Source organism: Heteronotia binoei, chromosome 14 (assembly GCF_032191835.1).
Source record: "Heteronotia binoei isolate CCM8104 ecotype False Entrance Well chromosome 14, APGP_CSIRO_Hbin_v1, whole genome shotgun sequence".
Lineage (NCBI taxonomy): Eukaryota > Metazoa > Chordata > Lepidosauria > Squamata > Gekkonidae > Heteronotia > Heteronotia binoei.
This window is the reverse complement of record NC_083236.1, coordinates 33,300,947-33,320,175: the sequence shown is the minus strand read 5'-3', so window position 1 is coordinate 33,320,175 and position 19,229 is coordinate 33,300,947. Positions and strand designations below refer to the sequence as shown.

Below are 19,229 nucleotides of genomic sequence, written 5' to 3'. Positions count from 1 at the left end.
TGGATAGATTAGATGATTTTTCTGAGAATAATTTTAAGATAAAAAAAACCCTCTTTGTATAGCTAAGGAGTAAACTCTGCTCTCACATACTCATTTGCTATATAATTTTTGCTGATTTTTCATTTCCCTATGGGATCCTTGGGAAGGATGGGAGAAAGGACTAACAGTGCTAGCCACGGTCCAGAATACCTAAAATCAGGCTGAGGATGCAGGACTGTGCCCAGAATCTGCACAGAATATAGAGGCAGGGATCTAGAACATAAATATAAAAGCACAAACTATAAAGGCCACAGTTACACCAGGCAGGGAGAACACAAGGGCCCTTATCTCCTGTGCCTTCCAGGAAAGTACAATCCCTTAAAACAGTTCTTGTGCGGGTAATATAAAATAGTCACAAGCTTCTTCAAAAAATAATGTTACCTCCAGACTAAATCCACTTCCACAGTATTTCCTCATCTGGTAAACGTTACAACAGACTTGATTAATTTATATTGCCAAGAAAGAAATTCTCAAGTCCCCACAAATCCCTTCATCCCAGAGCTTGTTAGTATTTCTTGACTCAAAGAGAAGGGACCAATAAGATTGCTCCTTCTCCTCTTAAATTTCCAACGTGATGCTCAGTTCACCCCCTAAAAAGAAAGTCAATCTCTCCTCTCAGTTGACTTAGCAAATGGTCACTCTCCCTTTTCAGATACCACCATCACAGACCTCCCTCCTTTTTTTTTGGAGATACAGCTTCTCACATTACTTTTAAAAGACGAAGAAACACCTGTGTTGGAGGAGCCTTGGAAACTCTTTGAACACAAAGGTGCATCATGGCTCATCAAAACCCCTAAAACAGTTCTGACATTCAGGCATTGTCCAAAGCAGGTCCCCCACATGTTTGAGTCATGCACACCTGTGCCTTTCAAAGCGAATGCAGTTAACTAATGCCCATTTCTTCAGTTTTCCTCTCCCACAACATGCAGGACAAGAACATAACAAAAACCGACCCTGTCCGAGTTCCCCTTGGTCAGCACGTACCCCGCAGGCGTCCTGCTCTTTGGATAGCTTGATTTATTGCCTTGAGATTATTTAAGAACTCTGTGTGATTGGTGCAACGGATTTTATACTCCGACAGCAAATCTTTGTTGAGATTGTACAGTTCCATGTATCGCTTCTTCATATTTTTCCTGAAAGAATAAACACAAGGAGCACATAAACCCAGGACCAAAGAAAGTGATCAAGAATCAGTACTTTTCAGCCACCAAGGTGACTATGGCTAATTCAAGCAAGAGCAGAGACATCCAAGAAGACAGCAGAGTCACTTCAAGGTGTTCCCTATAGTGTGCATGGCCTGATCTTCCCTTCTGTGCAACCGCATGTTTCTTTGCCCCTTCACTATAGCCCATTTTAAAACAACTGTTTTTAAGTTGACCCACAAGGAAAATGAATTGTTACCGTTTCATGCAATTACATCTGTGAAGAGATGCTTTCATGCCCTGCACTAATTAAAAGCAAAATGCCAGCAAGGTTTTCTTGCATGTTTGACTTGCTTCAGTTTAAACACAGATCTCGATTGATGGGAGATAAGTAGATAATTGGCAGGAAGGGGCATGTGGAAGCATCAAATGACACTGCATGACATGGAACTGCCACCCTGTGGACGCAGCCTCTTGCAGAACTCTGAAGTTAAAGAAATTATATATTATATTAAAGGGTCCAGACAACCTGGTACAGCAATAAAAACCACTGCCTTGTATCATCAGTGAAGATGCACTGGCAGTTGTACTTCTGTGTACCGATGCTGCTAATGCTGTCATTCCCCACTCCTGTTTTTTTTTTCTTTTTTCACCATGTGGTGTACATTTTTTAATTATGTCTGGGATGTTGAGAGTATATGCAGAATTGCATATCTAAAAGTGTACTGCCTGCATGTGACAAATGCACGTTGGTCTTAAGCCATTAGAATCTAGTAACACACACGAACAGGGAGGGGGGAAATGCTCAGCAACAAGCCTGCACAACTTGTGGCTCACCAACCCACATATTATGACGACCTGCCTGGTGCTCAGTCAACAATCCTGGTTTTTAGGCAGAAACATAGACTTGGCTCAACAAAGGCTTGCTTGGCAACAACACAGGTGGTTTTGGAAAACAATGCCAAAATTTTGCACGCTAAATGTAATGCTTCTTTCAAAAACATTCACCTACGTAGCTCAATTCATACTCACCTACAGAGCTGAGAAACTCACTTTTAAATAATTGAAAAGCAAAGATAGCCAGGCATTCAGTTTCTATAGCACATACCAAGCTGCCCTGGAAATTCCACACGGATGGAAGTCACAGAAAGTAAGCACCACCATGTGTTTTCTCCTATATCTAGCTCTTCCTTTGATCAACACATATTATTCTGTTAGTTCTGATGGTTTTTAACTCTGTTGTGCTTCTATAATCAGTCCAGTTTTGGAGAAAAGCAATTTTTAAAAAATGTCCTAAATAAATATTTGTTAGATGTACCCTCGTTAAGCAAAGACGCAGAGGCACACATATGGAAAAGCACCATGAAGCCAACTCACATGTCACCCATGAGGCGAGAGTCTTCTGCTCGAACTAGCATGCTACGGATGAGGTTAGAGTTGTCAGCCATGTTGGTTGTAAGCTTCTGACACACGGAATAAGACTCATCCACCTACCAGAGTGAGGAAGACAGATGGAAGGACATTCACCATCCAGTCGGCAAGAAGATTCAGATGATATCAGTGTCTCCATACAGGATGGCTTGCACCCTCCTCAGATGGGGGCACTACTGAGCCTCTTGCACTCTTTATGACCTTGTACTTTTGGGGAAAAAGCTCCACTGCAGCAGTCATCCAAAATGGCCACCAAGCCCCTTGAGGCTTTGACACACAAAAACTCATCTGCAAATCGCAGCGGTTCCTGATATCCTCAGGAAGCCAAGGCTTGCAGACTGCTCAAATTAATTACAGGACAGGACATCTGGGCTTTCAGCCAATTCCCCAAGAAAGTCCAGGTGATACTTCCCATTGCTGATCCACCTCCCTGGCTCTAGTAGACATAATGAGGGACTGTGTATGACAGAAAAATGGTTTCAATGATGTTATCTTGCAGGCCTGAAGGTGTAAGAATTCTGTTTTGGGGAGGTTTGAAAGGAATGAAGTTCTTCCTGCTAAAATGGAGAGACCTGTAATTTTTGAAGGAGCCAGCCAATCTCCTCTACTGAATGTATGGCCCTGTGCAAGCCAAGGGAAAATGACATAGAATCATAGAGTTGGAAGGGACCACCAGGGTCATCTAGTCCAACCCCCTCCACAATGCAGGAAATGCACAACTACCTCCAACACACACACAGTGACCCCTGCTCCATGCCCAGAAGATGGCAAAAAAATCTCGAGGATCTCTAGTCAAACTGGCCTAGAAAAAATTGCTGCCTGATCCCAAAGTGGCAATCAGCATTTCCCTGGGCGTGTAAGAAAGGGCCACAAGAACTAAGCATTGATGCAACCCTCCCTCCCCTAAACTGCCCAAGTTCATAGGATCAGCATTGCTGTCAGATGGCCACCTGGCCTCTGCTTTAAAATGTCCAAAGAAGGAGAGCCCACTGCCTCCCAAGAAAGCCTATTCCACTCTGTCAGGAAGTTCTTCCTAATGCTTAGCTGAAAACGCTTTTGATTTAATTTCAACCCATTGGTTCTGGTCTGACATTCTGGGGCAACAGAAAACAATTCCACATTGTCCTCTATATGACAGCCCAAGTACTTGAAGATGGTGAACATATCACCTTTCAGTCATCTCCTCTCCAGGCTAAACATACCAAGCTCCTTCAACCTTTCCTCATAGGACTTACTCTCCCTCACTATCTTTGTTGCCCTCCTCTGGATATGTTCCAGCTCGTCTATATCTTTAAAACTGAACACAACACTCTGGGTGGGGTCTAGCCAGAGCAGAGTAAAGTGATACCATCACTTTGCATGATCTGGACATATATTTGCCTTTTTCACTACTGCATCACACTGCAAACTCAGTGTATAGTCTACTACGAATCTTAGATCCTTTTTGTATATACTACTGCCAAGAGAAGTCTTCCCTATCCTATAATTATACAATGGATCTTTCCTACCTAAATGCAGAATTTTACATTTATCCCTGTAAAAATTCATTTTATTTGTTTTAAACCCAGTTTTCCAGCCCATCAAGATAATCCTGTTTCCTGACTCTGTCTTTCACTATATTTGCTACCCCTCCCGATTTAGTATCATCTGCAAGTTTAATAAGCATTCCTTCTATCTCTTCATCCAAATCATTTGTAAAGATGTTGAACAAAACAGGGCCCAGGGCAGCTCCTTGAGGCACTCCACGTCACTCCTTTCCAAGAGGATAAGCAACCATTCAGAAGCACTCTTTGGGTGTGATCTATCAACCAGTTACAAATCTACCTAACAGTAATAGGATCTAAACCACATTTTACCAACTTGTCAACAAGAATATTATGTGAAACCTTATCAGAAGCCTTTTTGAAATCAAGATAAACTATGTCTACAGCATTCCATGATCCAGCAAAGTAGTAACTTCCTCAAAAAAAAAAGAGATATAAGGTTAGTCTAACATGACTTGTTCTTGAGAAACCCATGTTGGCTTTTAGTAATCACAGCAGTCCTTTCTAAATGCTCAAGGACTGACTAGTTGATGATTTGCTCTAAAACTTTTCCAGGTATAGACATCAAGCTAATGGGTCAGCAGTCACCCAGATCTTCCTTTTCCCCCTTCCTGGAGGTGGAGACATTTTCTGCCTCCAATCTTCTCTCATCTCCAAGAATTCTTAGAAATAATGGACAGAGGCTCAGAGATTACATCCATGACCCAAGTTCTTTTAGTACCCTTGGATGCAATTCATCTGGCTATGAGGACTCAGTTTCATTTAAAGAAACGAGGTGTTTATGTACATTTCTGTACTACATAAAAGGGGAAAGCTTGACAGTATTGACTGCTGTGATCAGAAGTGGTTGTGGTGAGACAAGAACTGGCACAATGTCAGGAAGCACACAGATGGGCAGGCTCTCCTCTCAACTCTGGAAGATGGGACAGCAAAGAGGAGACTACAGGCTTTGCAGTGCCAGCACAAAGAAGGCACCTCTGCCCCAATGACGGAAACCAACTGCCCAGACTGCAAGGCATCAGGAAGGCAGCTTACAGCAAGACTGACCAGGAGGAACAGGACCTGCAGCAAGTTTCCATCCCACTGGAACCACAGTGTGCAGTTCCTTTCGTGGGATAGACAGTTAGCCCCCCCTTGATCTACGAGTGACTTGGACATACTGCTTGAATTTTGGACTAATGATGGACGGAAACCCCCAGCAGTGACTGGATAATAATGTGGGGGTGAGGACACTATAACCCTTGGTAAGAAACGAGGGCTGTGCTCCCTGAGGCCCTCTGGAGAGGCAGATGTAACACATATCAAAAAATAGATTCTGAAGGATCAATTCAGGAGAATCTCTTCCCACCCACACCCCAATTCAGAACACAGTACAGATGGCCATTTGAGGTTTACATAAGAAGACAACTGAAAGGGGACGCAATCTCCCAAGCACCTCTATGGGACAAAAACCCAAGAAGCTGCACAGTTTCCAATGTGGGCAATTTCACTCCAAGGGATTGTGTCCCTAGCTGGTATCTGGATACGCTTCTGGCTTCCTCACCTTGATCAGGGCCTTGCGCAGCTCCTCAAAATACACTGGGAAATCTGCCTCAACCTGCAAGTCCTCTATTCCTAAAAAGGAAGTCATCGACTGGATTATGTCACCAGCCAAGTCAATGTCATCGGTGTTAATGGAGATCTTGAATGGGGAAAAGAAGAAGAGATGTCAGATTTGCCCCATACAAACTCTTTGTTTTGCTGCACTAATAAGACACAGGATGCAGGTGAATGGCCTGGGACACCTGACACTGCAGGACTGCTGAAGCTACGCAGGTGCAGATCTGGAGGAGGGGGGCCTAAATGAAGACACCCAGAAAAGAGTCAGTGTATAACAACATTTTAAGGCGAACAAAAAACAGCAATCAAAACCTTTTGAACATATGAAGCTGCCTTATACTGAATCAGACCCTTGGTCCATCAAAGTCAGTATTGTCTACTCAGACTGGCAGCAGCTCTCTAGGGTCTCAAGATGAGGTTTTTCACACCTATTTGCCTGGACCCTTTTTAGTTGGAGATGCCGGGGATTGAACCTGGGACTTTCTGCTTATCAAGCAGATGCTCTACGACTGAGCCACCGTCCCTTTTCATTAAAAAGTACTCATCAATAGAATATTTTGAACCAGTCTGTCTGTTCCTTGCCTAGCATACAAGTCCCCAATTCTGGTTACCCACAGCAAGGTTCCTAACCTGTCTCTTAGGAATCAGCATTACAGGAACTAGGTGTAGGGAAACAGACATGTGCTACAGTTCCCAATCAGAGCTGTAGCAAAAAATGGCAAAAAAAACCCACCTGCATGGCTATCCTGAACTCTCCCCTATATTTTGCAATTTCTGTACCTATCTGGACCTCTTCCCTCACTGTTCCAATGGTGCCCTAAGCCTTGTAAAGAAGTTACAAGCCACAAAATCTTTACTATCCTGCCTGCTCATATACATCATCTTGTGCATCATCTGTGATATATAAATAGCCTAACAGGGAAATAATTACTTCTCATTAACAAGAGCTCCCTTGCCTGGTCACCTGGATAAGATTCTGGCTCACCCTAGACAAATGCCTGCTCACAAGTCTAATTACAGCACCACAAGGAAAAACAGTACCTCCCCGCTGGGACTGATTTTGATGCATAGCTGCCCTGCATTACGCAGGGAGGTGAAGCAGACTTGAAATGATGTGCTTTGGGTCTCCATTTCTTCTGTTAGCAAGAAATTCTGGTTCACCCACATGACAACCTTGAAAGATAAATTCATAGCATGACCCTCTAGGAAAGACCTCAAAAGCTCTTCCAACATGTAGTACCACACCAGGTACAGGGAGTTTGGGAGCAGCCTCTCTGCACCCTAAGTATGAAGCAGTACAGGTGACTGCTGGGCTAATACCAAGGAAGAGCAGTCTGTTGCCCCCATACTCAACTGAGAGCACACCAGGAAATTCAAACCATTTGCCTAAGAGGGTCTGCACTGCCATTCACAAATACACCAAGGCACAGCCTTTACCTGGATCATACTGGGCTTTGGATGCAGTGAGGAAGGCTTTTTGCTCTTGGAATCTATGACACTGCTAGAAGAATACAAACAAAAGAAACTATTTGGCAGCATCATCATCAAGAGTGACATCAGGATTAAGGACTGTGTCCTGTGCTACCCCTTGCCTAGGTTACAGGGAAAGCCCAGATTAGAACTTCCAAGTACATTTATGAACAGACTGCCTTCTCGCGAGAATAACAGTGCCTGTCACTCAGGCCCTCCTTCTTCCCAATGCCAGGCAACATGTTACAGCGAAGGCCTTTAAAACACCAGATCAGGTTACAAAACAGGTGTATTTTATTTATTGTATTTGTAAACTGTAATTCCTGAAAAAAATGAAGCTGTCTTATACCTAGTTAGGCCATTGGGCCCCCTAACCCAGCACCATCAACTCCAGTCCACTGTTCACTGTATGCATTATCATGCTCTTATTGCATTGTCTTCTACTTTTATTATTCTGTTTCTGCATTTGATAATGATATATCATGTCTATGGCCTGACCTGGATGGCTCAGGCTAGTCAGATCTCAAAAGCTAATCAGGGTCAGCCCTGTTAGTATTTGGATGGGAGACCACCAAGGAAGTCCAAGGCTGCTACACAGTGACAGGTGACAGCCAAACCATGTCTGTTCATCTCTTGCCTTGAAAACTACAGGGTTGCCTTAAGTCAGCTGCCCCTTGAGGACACTTTCCATCACATCGTGTCTAATACTTTTTTTTGGTATTGTTTCCAATGTCTGTAATCCTAGTCCTATTGCATTGTTCACTGGATGTCTCACACTCACTGACTGCACTGTTTTACATTGTTTATTCCACCATGAGTTTCTGCAAGAAAGGTGGGCTATAAATAAAGAAAATAGTCTACTGCAGTTCTCTAAGGACCTGGGTAGGATCTTTCTTAGCACTGTGACAAAAAATTATTTCAGCTAGAGATACCACCAAGTTAGGGACCTATTTCTGCCCCCAAAAGGTGCCTGAGATGACATAACAGAGGTGGTGGGGTTTAGTTTTACAAGTCATTCTTAAAATAACTCTTCCCTCCCTCATGCCCAACCGTTTCTTCCCTCCCCCCCCCCAATATTTCAATATACTACCCAAACCCTATTCAAATACAACACCCCAAACTATGGAACTTTGGATGAACAACACCTGTCAGCTACACCTGTCAACATTAATATAAACTGAATACAAACCATTAAGCATATCCAAGATCGGGGGGAGGGGAGCAGCTGGAAACTTACCCTTTGTACTCTCTCACTGATCGTGAATTTTACATAGCTCCGAGGTTCAGGAGCAGAGTCTGGTTTACTGAGTGTATACATGGCAAAGCGAGGGAGTTGCCTTGTGAGCTCAAAAACATGGAACTGCATACTGAAAAGCAACCCAAAAGAATGACTAAGATTTCACCAATATACCAGTGACTTTTCATTAAGCTTCTGCCATAAAGTGTACCTACATTCCAATTTACACCACTGAGATCCAGCAATTTCTGATACCCATTACTTTCAGTCATTGGTATAGCACACTAAAAAAAAGCTTGTCACAGAAATGAAAGCACTGCCCTGCTCCAATTCACTGCTCTTCCATTAAAAGTTGTATTGGTATTCATGCCCAACCAAATTTGCTGAATTTGGTATTCAGCAAATTCCTGGAAACTTTTTTGTTCTAAAAATAGAACAAGTTTCTAGACCTCATAGATTCATAAACAGATGTTTAGGGCAGTGACAAAGTCTGTTGGGGCATGACAGTGTTCTGTGGTCACTTGTTTCTCACTTCCCGCACCACACCAGAAGCAATGTCAGCTTCAATAACCCTAGTTACTGTTAAGTGTTCTGCCTGCCCAGTTCCAACCTCTGCTCCTTCCAGGAAAAAAAGACGTACAGATTTTCCAGTATAATGGATTCTGCCATGTTAATACCATGCAAATTAAACTGCATAACGATGTCAGCACTGAAAAGTCTGCAAAAGCTGTCTGTTGGTTTCAGGGCATAAATTCAAAGTGCTGGTGCTTACTTTAAATCCCTAGAAGGCGTGGGGGCTAGGGTACATAAAAGACCAACTCCTCCCATACAGCTACCTCACAAGCTCTGATTTCTGTGCCCTGCCTTTAGAGGTGAGGCAGGTAGCAATCAGAGACAGGTCTTTTTCAGCAGTGGCACCTCACTTCTGAAATGCCCTTTCCCTTGAGGCTCACATGGCACCTATCCTGTTCTTTTAGGCACCAGGCCAAGGTGCCTAGAAGAAGCTTTTATCCAAGCTTTTAATTAAGGGGTTGCTCTTCTAACATTACTTTTATAGTCTGCATTTAGCCTGGGAACTGTTTTATCAGATTTGTTTTAAGCCGCTCAATGTCTGTCCCATTGTATACTTTATTTTGTAAGCTGCCTTTCAAGTAGGTTTCCTGGAGAGGCAGCATATAAATGTTCTAAATAATCCATGGCAGCAGAGGAACATGTGAGCTGAACACAGCAGGTTCAACCTTCAACCGTTGGCCCCTCCAGTTTAATGATTTCAATAGGTAAGTACTGTGAAAGAGTTGTCTTTGGAGAACTGCTGCTGCCCAACACAACCAGTACTAACCCAAACAGAGCAACAGCCTGGTCTGACTGTACTTCACTCTAAGGAGAGATCAAGAACAAACAACGAACATTCCAGCAATATATTTGTGAACAGGTAGCTCAAGTCAGCAAGCCAAGCCAGAATATGCTTTTTTAAAAAAACCTCCTACATCCGATGCACTCTATGTATTTATTATTTATACATAATTTCCACTTGCTGGTATTACCCTTACCTGTTCTTGTAACCCACAAAGGCCTTGATGTGTAAATCCACTGGGACATCTTTGGGAGGAGTGAGAGGAACTTTGGTGCAACTTGAGATATTCTGAAGATGAGGGTGAACCACATGGCTCTCACCTTCAAATATTCCTTCCGCAAAGATCAGTGCAGCTCGGATGATAGTGTCTTTGAGGAGAGAGAGGACACATTACTAGTTAGTGGGTCATTCTCTGGAGTTGTTTTCCAGTTAAGTAAATAAAGGGAAAGACAGGTGAGGAGGCTGGGTTGGAGAACTGTTTTATGGCACACTGGTTGCTGTACCAACACTGTGCACACTATGGTTTATACTTAGACATAAAAAGCACAGCGGAGTAAATGATGCCTACGACTCAATGCCCAACCACTGGAACACTACGCTCCCTTCTCTTCAGCATCCACAAATCCTTGTAACATGCTAATGTCTAGGTGAAAAGAAAAAGAATATGGACCAGATATTAGCTTACATTTGAGAGATACTATATGAATATATGCAAATTCAGGGTGAAAATCACAGCACAGAGGATCTCCGGTGACTCACTGGTAAATACCAAAGGGACAGCTTTAGTCACATTCTTTATTTAAAATGTTTATATCCTGCCCCATCCTGCATTCTGGGGGGCTCACCACAATAATACAACTCACAGCACAGTAAAAAGCGACACAGGTATTCCACAACCACTAAGAGCAGCAGTGAACATACAACTGCCTGGCCTCAGCTCCCACACACCACTTCCTCTCCATATAAACAGGTCTTGCAGCCACTTCTAAAGGCCATCAGCCTTCTGTGACTTTCCTACAGCTGACAGAAAAAGGAGAAGACACCATGAAGAGGCAGGATAACTGGTTTCTTAAAAGCCTCGGCTCCACCTTGTCCTCACGCAAGGATGGAACAGCACCCAATGCAAATTGCAACTAGCAATGGAAATGTATGGCGATGGGTGGTCCTCATAGATACTAAGCAACGAACAGCAGCATCTTGCACTTTAGCACAGACCTCACTGGGTTTCAGTACAACCGCCATTTAATTATGTCCTCCAAGCAGCCATGTTTTACACCAACAACAAAATTTGTGACTACCAAGTCATGGACAACTGTGGTGAGATTCTCTCCTTCTGTAAGGTTTGGCCACATATGTATATATAAGCTGTACCAGATAAAAAAAGGTCTTTCCAGCCCTAGCTGCCACCTATAGCCCTAAGTGTAGTTCTGAGTCCAGGAGAATCCCCCCTCCATCCAAAAGTAATCCCAGCGACTACAAAGGAAACTGTCCTTTCAAAAGTCCAGCCTCATTCCTGGTATCATCTCCTTCTTGCCTGGATTCCACCTCAGCTTGATCAGTTTGATTCCCCAGCTACAAACCTGGCTTCAGTTCCAAATGAGCAGCTCTTTGCTGTTCAGTTAATGAAATCTATAGTCTGGCAATATGTCAAAGGAATCTGTTTGTCACAACTGCTAGGAATTCTTTTGCATACCTGCCTGCAACATTCTCTATTTTAAGGTGTTTTTATGTTTAATGTCCTTGCAACTTGTTGCAGTAGCTGCTTCAAGTCCAAGGAAGCATGGTGGGATCTAACTATTTGAAATCAATAAAATAAATAAATGAGGCTGTGGACTGGATATTCGGAGCTGCAAAGACCATTATGTGTAGCTTGGAACCATGCCCAACTGGACCAGTTAAAGCCAACTCGACTGAAGTTGCATCATGAATGCCTCACCGGAGGACAGCAAGATCCTGTCTTCTTTAAAAGAGGATCAGACATCTCCTTTGAAAAATCTTAAAGAAGATGATATTGGATTTATATCCCGCTCTCCACTCTGAAGAGTCTCAGAGCGGCTTACAATCTCCTTTACCTTCCTCCCCCACAACAGACACCCTGTGAGGTGGGTGGGGCTGGAGAGGGCTCTCACAGCAGCTGCCCTTTCAAGGACAACCTCTGCCAGAGCTATGGCTGATCCAAGGCCATTCCAGCAGGTGCAAGTGGAGGAGTGGGGAATCAAACCCGGTTCTCCCAGATAAGAGTCCGCACACTTAACCACTACACCAAACCGGCTCTCCAGGAATGACCCAACTAACAGGAGCAGGAATGACCCAACTAACTTCATTCTTGTTTCCAAGCTCTCTTTTGGAGGGAAGGTTGTTAAGTTTGGATGCAGTTGATGATGTTGTCAGAGCTTATTGGAATATGCCGAACAATGAAGAAGGCAAAGATATGACCTGGATAGATGGAAATATGCTCTCTCAAGAGTATCAGTGCTCACTACACAAGCAAGAAAGACTTATGATTCAATATGGGACAATAAGTTTGAGCTGGTATAACATTCTCACCATTTGATGTGGAAATGCATAGCTCGACATGAGCAGATTGACTGTCTGAGCCCAGATTCACTGTGAGTGTTGTCTGAAGCTGGGTGTTAGCTGGAATCACACCCCTCTGCCCATCCATCTCGGTCACTTGAGTGTTCAGTTCCACTTGCTGTAAAATATGGTTCTGACTCAGTCGTCACCAAAGCTGGGTTTGTTATGGTTGTAATTTCAGAAGTGCTCAAACAAAACAGGCCTAAAATGATCAGCCTTCCTAACACAGACTTCCAATTTTAATAGCCTTCCAGCATTTGCCTCCTGAAGGTCCTTAGTTGAGACTCGAGAATCGATGCAGGATACACTAAATTGTTGATTTAGGGCTACTATATCAGCAACTCTATTTTACATGAGCAAGACATTCCAGTCAATTTTACTTATAAATGGGATGCAGATAAGTGAAATCCCGATCAAGACCTCAGCTTATCCTAAGCTTGCTCTTGATTAAAGACTGTACTGAAAATGGCCAAAATCAGAGTTGTGCTGTCCCCACACTCATATAAATACCTTCGCATTTTCTTCATAGTTCCGTAACTCTAGCAGCAGATTTTGTTTTTTCTGACTAAGCTCTCTAATCAGGTCCTGCTCTGCAGTGCTGTCCACAAAGTTTCCTTTCATCTCGTGGCTTCCTGGCAGGTATCCTCGCACTGTGTAAAGCAGAGAAACAGTTGCTGAGTGTGTTCTGGGGCACCTTCAAGAGAAAAATCTGCCACTGCATGAAGAACAGCTTTAAAAATTCAAAAGACAAATGACATTAAGACTAAATCCACAGCAGGTATCAGCCAGGACAGCTTCACTAACTGACAGTTATAGACTACTCCAGTGTTAATCAGAGTACAGTGAATGCAGTACAGGCTGATGCTCCTTCACCAAAAATCTCATGGGATGCATTCAATCCAAGAATCTAATATTTATTCCAGGGCTGCAATCCTCTCATGCCTGTCTTGGCCCAGAGTTCTCAGAAAGTGCCCCCCACCACAAAGGGGCAAGGCATACTACCGCAGCATCCTCAGGCCACTCAGAAGTTAGTGGGGCATCCCTAGACATGGCCTGACTTACTGGCGGGGTGACCTTGGGACAGTCATTCTCTCTCAACCTAACCCTACTTCACAAAGTTGTTGTGAGGATAAAATGGGAGGGGGAAGAAGAATGATGTAAGCTGCCTTCAGGTAGAGGAAAAACTCCTAGATAAAAAGCGCAAAGTAAATGAGGACCAGGAGTTCAGCTTCATTACCCTAATATAGCCATTCTAACCAACATAGTACTTCTTTGTTCCCTCCCAAAAAATATAATCAATCTGTACCCAAAATGCTATATGGAATCTCAAGAAACATATTTATTTTATGAGACAGCCAAGTGATGAAAATTCATAGTGAATTTCACTGCATTTCACCTTAAGACTGTTCTGTGCCTTGGAACCTGGTAAGCCAGTTTTGGCCAGCTAGACTACATATTTATCTGTTGTAGGAGCAAAAGAACAGGATCGGTCAACACAACACCCACACTGTTTCCACTTATCTACAGGCCTTGAGTCTGGAAAAGATTCTTCACACTCTTACCTTCCCCATCAACTGAGCAGCAGATTAACTGGGTGTTACCATCCATTCGGTAATCTCCTTCCACTATCCCCGCAATGGAGGAAGCAAAATTATCCTTGAAGATTACTTCTCCAGTTCGGTCATTGCGTGCATCAACCTACAGTACAGAGAACCGCCCCCCCCCCCACAAGACAGAAATAAAGTGTAAATTGTTCACTTACGTATACAAAGAAGTTCACTCGACTACAATTACAGATTACAGCCTGCAAATTTTTTTTAAATTTTATTGTTATATATTCCAACACCAATCCACCTTTGTGAGAGTCCCAGGCCATAGATACATTATAATATTCCATAAATTTATAACTATTAACATTTCATCCAAATACAACTCCATCACTCTATTTAAACATCTTATCCATTCATTTTCTTATTAACCAACCAATCGTCTTAAATTGTTTAAACTTTTCCAAATATCTCACCATCTTCCTAAACCACCCCTCCTCCTGTTCCCTAACCTTTAATCCGTTCATTCTTCGTATCTTCATCGTTAAATACTCCAAAATAATTATATTATTCATTTTATCCCTCCAGTGATTAATTGTCAATTCCTCAGCTTCTTTCCGATTCCTTGCTATCACTTGTCTTGCTGCTACTAACATCAAATTAATCCATTTACTATCCTCTGATTACAGCCTGCAAATAAAAAATTTCCTGTTTCAAATACAACTTTTCCTCACTGTTGAAGAGAAAAAAATATTTTTAAAGTAGGAAATTTATGCTCAACCATTGAGAACCAGAAAAAAATCAGGTAAAGTTTCTAGTTGTTTACTGAGAACACTACAATCGCTGCCTAGGGTCCCTTGTCTCTTTCCTCATTAATATGTGTATCTCAACAATGTTTCCTTTATAGTCTGTGACAAAAATCCTGATAAAAAGCATCCAAAAAGCATTTAAGCTCAACTATGCTGCTACTGAATACTAAGAAATGGCAGTATTATAGGTCAGGGGTGGCCAACGGTAGCTCTCCAGATGTTTTTTGCCTACAATTCCCATCAGCCCCAGCCAGCATGGCCAATGGCTGGGGCTGAAGGGTGTTGTAGGCAAAAAACAACTGGAGAGCTACCACGGCCTCCAGACGAAGATTAAGGGAAATCTAGTTGGACCACAACCAGCTCTGCTTAAATGCTGTCTCTTATTTAAACTCACCTTTCCATTGGACCAACCGGTTATCAGTTCATTCACACCATCAGCGTTGAGATCAAATGCATGTATGCTCACGGCCTGGTTTTTAGACTGCATGCGGAAAAATACAAAAACAAGTTAAAGATATTTAATTGACTTCACTTTGCAAAGTAACAAGTAAATGACAAGTAACAAGTCATTTCTCGCATATTTATTTTGTTCGATATAAAAAGCCATTTCTCATTTGTCACATATCCATAAGCCAGGGGCAATAATACTGAGCTGTGTATCAAGAATATCTTTTCAGGGCTATTTTGGCCTCCAAGTCTACCCCTGCTCTCCCAACCTGGCAACCACAAGGCAACTTGCTGCCATGCAATTTGCACAAGTCATTCATGTGCAGCAGTGGCTACCAGATGACCTGATGCCACACAACTTGTCATGGGGGCAGGGGCAGCCGCTGCCCAACTTGCACTATTTGGCTGGACCTGGCAGTGGCCACCACATTGCCCACCAAAATGACTTACTGTTGCACATCTTTTGCAACTTGGCTGCACTTTTCCCATGGACAGGCTTGCAGAGTGAGGGAAGGAGGGAAAGCTGAGAGCCAGTGTGGTGCAGTGGTTAGAATGTCAGTCTAGGATCAGCCATGGAAGCTGGCTGGGTGATCGTGGGACAGTCATTCTCTCTCAACCTAACCCTACTTCACAAGGTTGTTGTGAGGATAACATGGGAGGGGGAAGAAGAATGATGTAAGCTGCCTTCAGTCCCCACTTGGGGGGAAAGTGCTGTACAAATGAAGATAGGCAGACAGACAGACAGGGGGCCATAAAAGAAAGGTTGTTGGTGAGGCAAAAGGACAGAGTATATGGAGGTTGCCAGGAGAAGAAAAAGAGGAAATACTGTGGGGAAGGGGGATAATGGGGAGATGAAGCAACTCCCACAAGTCCTAATGGGTTCCCTGTTTATAGCAAGATAATGTCTATCACTTTTTGAACTATATAAATACCAAATGCTAGTATTAACAGGAATCTTGTGGCACCTTACAGACTTCACAGATTTTTACTGTGGGCATGTGTTAAGTGTCATTAAGTCACTCCCAATTTATGGCAACCCTACAAATTAATAACCTCCAAAGAAGCATAGTATCGTTAACAGTGATTCTTAGGTCTTGCAAACTGAGGGTCGTGGCTTCCTTGATCATGTCAATCCATCTCATGTAGAGTCTTCCTTTTTTCCTGCTGCCTTCAACTTTCCATAGCATAATTCTTTTCCAGTGACTCCTGTCTTCTCAAAAAGTGACCAAAGTACCAAAGCTTCAGTTTGGCCGTGTTAACTTTTAGGGAGAGTTCAAGCTTTATTTCTCTCTCTTTTTTTGGTGGCATCCATTCCCGTATGAGCCCCAGAGAGCACTGAGGTCAACAGGAAAAAACAGATTGACTACCCCGGGGCCAAAAGAAATCAAACTCCAGAACACCCGCACACGGGCCTTTTCATCTGCGGCCCCACAACTTTGGAACCAGCTCCCAGAAGAGGGGCGGGCCCTGTGGAACCTCGATCAGTTCCGCAGGGCCTGCAAAACTACCCTCTTCAAACTGGCATTTAGGAACAGCTGAATGACAAGTGCATTATAAGGAAACATCCGCCATTAACACCAATAGATAGGTATAGCGTCAAGATCATATTATGGTTCAGATTCAATTGAGGTAATTAATTAATAATGGTTTTAACTGATGTATTAACTGGTTTTAAGATTAATTTAATGTCTTTTAATGTAATGTTTTATTAACCCATTGTATTTTTATGCTGATGTTAGCCGCCCTGAGCCCGCTTCGGCGGGGGAGGGCGGGATATAAATAAAACTTTATCTTATCTTAAAAACTTTATCTTATCCTTAAAATTTTCCTGCAACACCGCATGTCAAAGAAGCAGCTTTCTTCCTGTCAGCTTTCTTCATTGTCCAACTTTCATATTCATACATAGTAATGGGGAATACTACAGTATGAATTATCTTGCAACCAGCAACACATCTTTACATTTAAGGATCTATTCTATCTCTTTCATGGCTGCCCTTCCCAGTCTCAGTTGCCTTCTGATTTCTTGGTTGCAGTCTCCCTTTTGGTCGATGATGAAGCCAATGAATAGAAAATCTAGAACAACATTCATGTCTTCATCATCACACAAAATTGTATAATTCCCCAGTAGTAATCTGTAAGAACCTCTAGCTTTTCTGAATCCATCTTACACATCTGGCATGTCTTATTCCATGTATGATAATAGTTTTTGTTGTAAGATTCTTAGCATCATTTATTTGTATGAGCCTGTTCTATGGGAAGGGTGGGCTAAAAATCAAATCAATCAATAAAAATATGAGAAATTAATGTGATGGTCCAATTATTGCTGCATTCTTTGATGTCTCCTTTTTTGGAATTGTAATAAGATGTTTTCAGTTCATGGGCTGTTGTTTTCTTTTCCTTATTTGTTGGCATATTCTTGTTAAGATTTTGATGGACTCTGTCTCTGTGGCTTGAAATATACCTATTGATGCTCTATTTCTGGCGATCTGTTTTCCTAACTGCTTTCAGTGCTGATTTCACTTCACTTGCTAAATCTGTAGGTTCTTCTCCAAAAGATTCTTCTTGGAAGGAATCTGTCATCCTTCTATCGCTTCTATAGAGGTCTTCAGTGTACTGTTCTGATATTTTCTTTATTTTGTCATATTTAGTTAATGTTTTCCTGCATTGATCTTTCAGCATGCCTAACCATGCTTTAAATCACCCTTTGACTTCTTGGATCTTGTGGAACAGATCTCTTGTTCTTCCTTTTTTGTTTGTTTCCTTATCATATTAGTTCACTTTGTCTCTACATGCAAGTCACTGGAATGCTGCATTTAGACTTCTGATTCTATTTCGGTCACCTTTTTGTCTACCGAGAGTTTCATCAGTCATCCATTGAAGCTTTTCATTTCTTTTGGCTACAGGAATGGTCTTTGTACATTCTTTCTTGATAATATCTCTGATTTCAAACTACATTTCTTCTGGTTCATGTTCACTTGAACCTAGTAATGCAAATCTGTTCTTTACACAGTATTCAACACTTCAGGAACATTGTCAGACTGTATTTTGAAACGATGAATGTACTGGTGTTTCTATTCAGTTTTATTTTCTAATTTTCAATGCTAACAATAATTTACTGTAGTATAAGCTTTTTGTGGACTAGAACCTCATGGAGAAGATGAGCTTAAATAAAATAAAATACAAATAGGGTGACCATAATGTCTGAAGGCCAGCCAGGGACACGTTGGGGGGGGGGGGGGAGGTAGGGGTGCGCGCGCGCGAAGCGTGTGCGCCGCCGGAAACAGGAAGTGACGTCACTTCCTGTGACGGCATGCCACCACAGGAAACAGGAAGTGACATCACTTCCTGTGACATCATTTCCCCGCGTCACCTGCCGGAAATGGGAAGTGACATCACTTCCTGTGACATCATTTTCCCCAAATGACATCATTTCCCCCAAATGCCACTGCCGGAAACAGGAAGTGACTTCACAGCACTTCCTGTGACATCCCCAAAAATCCCCCAAATATCACCGCCGGAAACAATTTTGTTCTGAAATCCTGTATATACTTCATCAGTATATGGGATAAGGCACTTTCTCAACTGTGCTGCATAATGCAGCCTATTTATTTTGTCCTGTTTGCTCTGTTGGCTCTATCTGCGCCACCTTCATCACTTTCGGGGTGTGGATCCCCCAGTGGGGTGGTCTCCCGACTCCCTCCGCCGGCTGTTTCTGATAGCCCTGCGCCCCCTCTTTCATTTGATATGTGTCCCGTGCGGGTGCCACCCTCCCGCCGGGAGATGCCGCAAAATGAGCCCCCTTGAGGCTTATGGTGGCAGGGCTCGGGGGAAGCGAGCTAGACTGCTGTTCTTTTGAGGGGTTATAGAGTGTTTCGAGCCCGTCCCTGTGGCATCGGTCCCATCGTTGTGGGGCCCAGGGGGCCGGCGCAGCGGCACGCCGAAGCAGCCTGTCACTAATAACACAGGTCGAGATGCAGGACAGGAACCCGGAAGTGACCGACAGGCTGCTTCAGCGTGCCGCTGCGCCGGCCCC

At 43.0% G+C, this 19,229-nt stretch overlaps 1 protein-coding gene across 2 annotated transcripts in view; it reads right to left on the bottom strand.

Moving 5' to 3' along the window:
• Window positions 1–19,229, bottom strand: part of BBS2 (Bardet-Biedl syndrome 2) — a 35,398-nt gene that overhangs the window by 1,607 nt on the left and 14,562 nt on the right. For both annotated transcript variants that reach the window (XM_060253659.1, XM_060253660.1), the window contains 10 exons: window positions 15,144–15,230; window positions 13,956–14,091; window positions 12,904–13,043; window positions 12,364–12,511; window positions 10,013–10,184; window positions 8,463–8,592; window positions 6,797–6,928; window positions 5,700–5,837; window positions 2,559–2,671; window positions 1,024–1,172 (listed from right to left, as the gene is read on the bottom strand). In XM_060253659.1, the coding sequence (XP_060109642.1) occupies window positions 1,024–1,172; window positions 2,559–2,671; window positions 5,700–5,837; window positions 6,797–6,928; window positions 8,463–8,592; window positions 10,013–10,184; window positions 12,364–12,511; window positions 12,904–13,043; window positions 13,956–14,091; window positions 15,144–15,230 (1,345 nt within the window). The remainder of the gene's footprint in view (window positions 1–1,023; window positions 1,173–2,558; window positions 2,672–5,699; window positions 5,838–6,796; window positions 6,929–8,462; window positions 8,593–10,012; window positions 10,185–12,363; window positions 12,512–12,903; window positions 13,044–13,955; window positions 14,092–15,143; window positions 15,231–19,229) is intronic.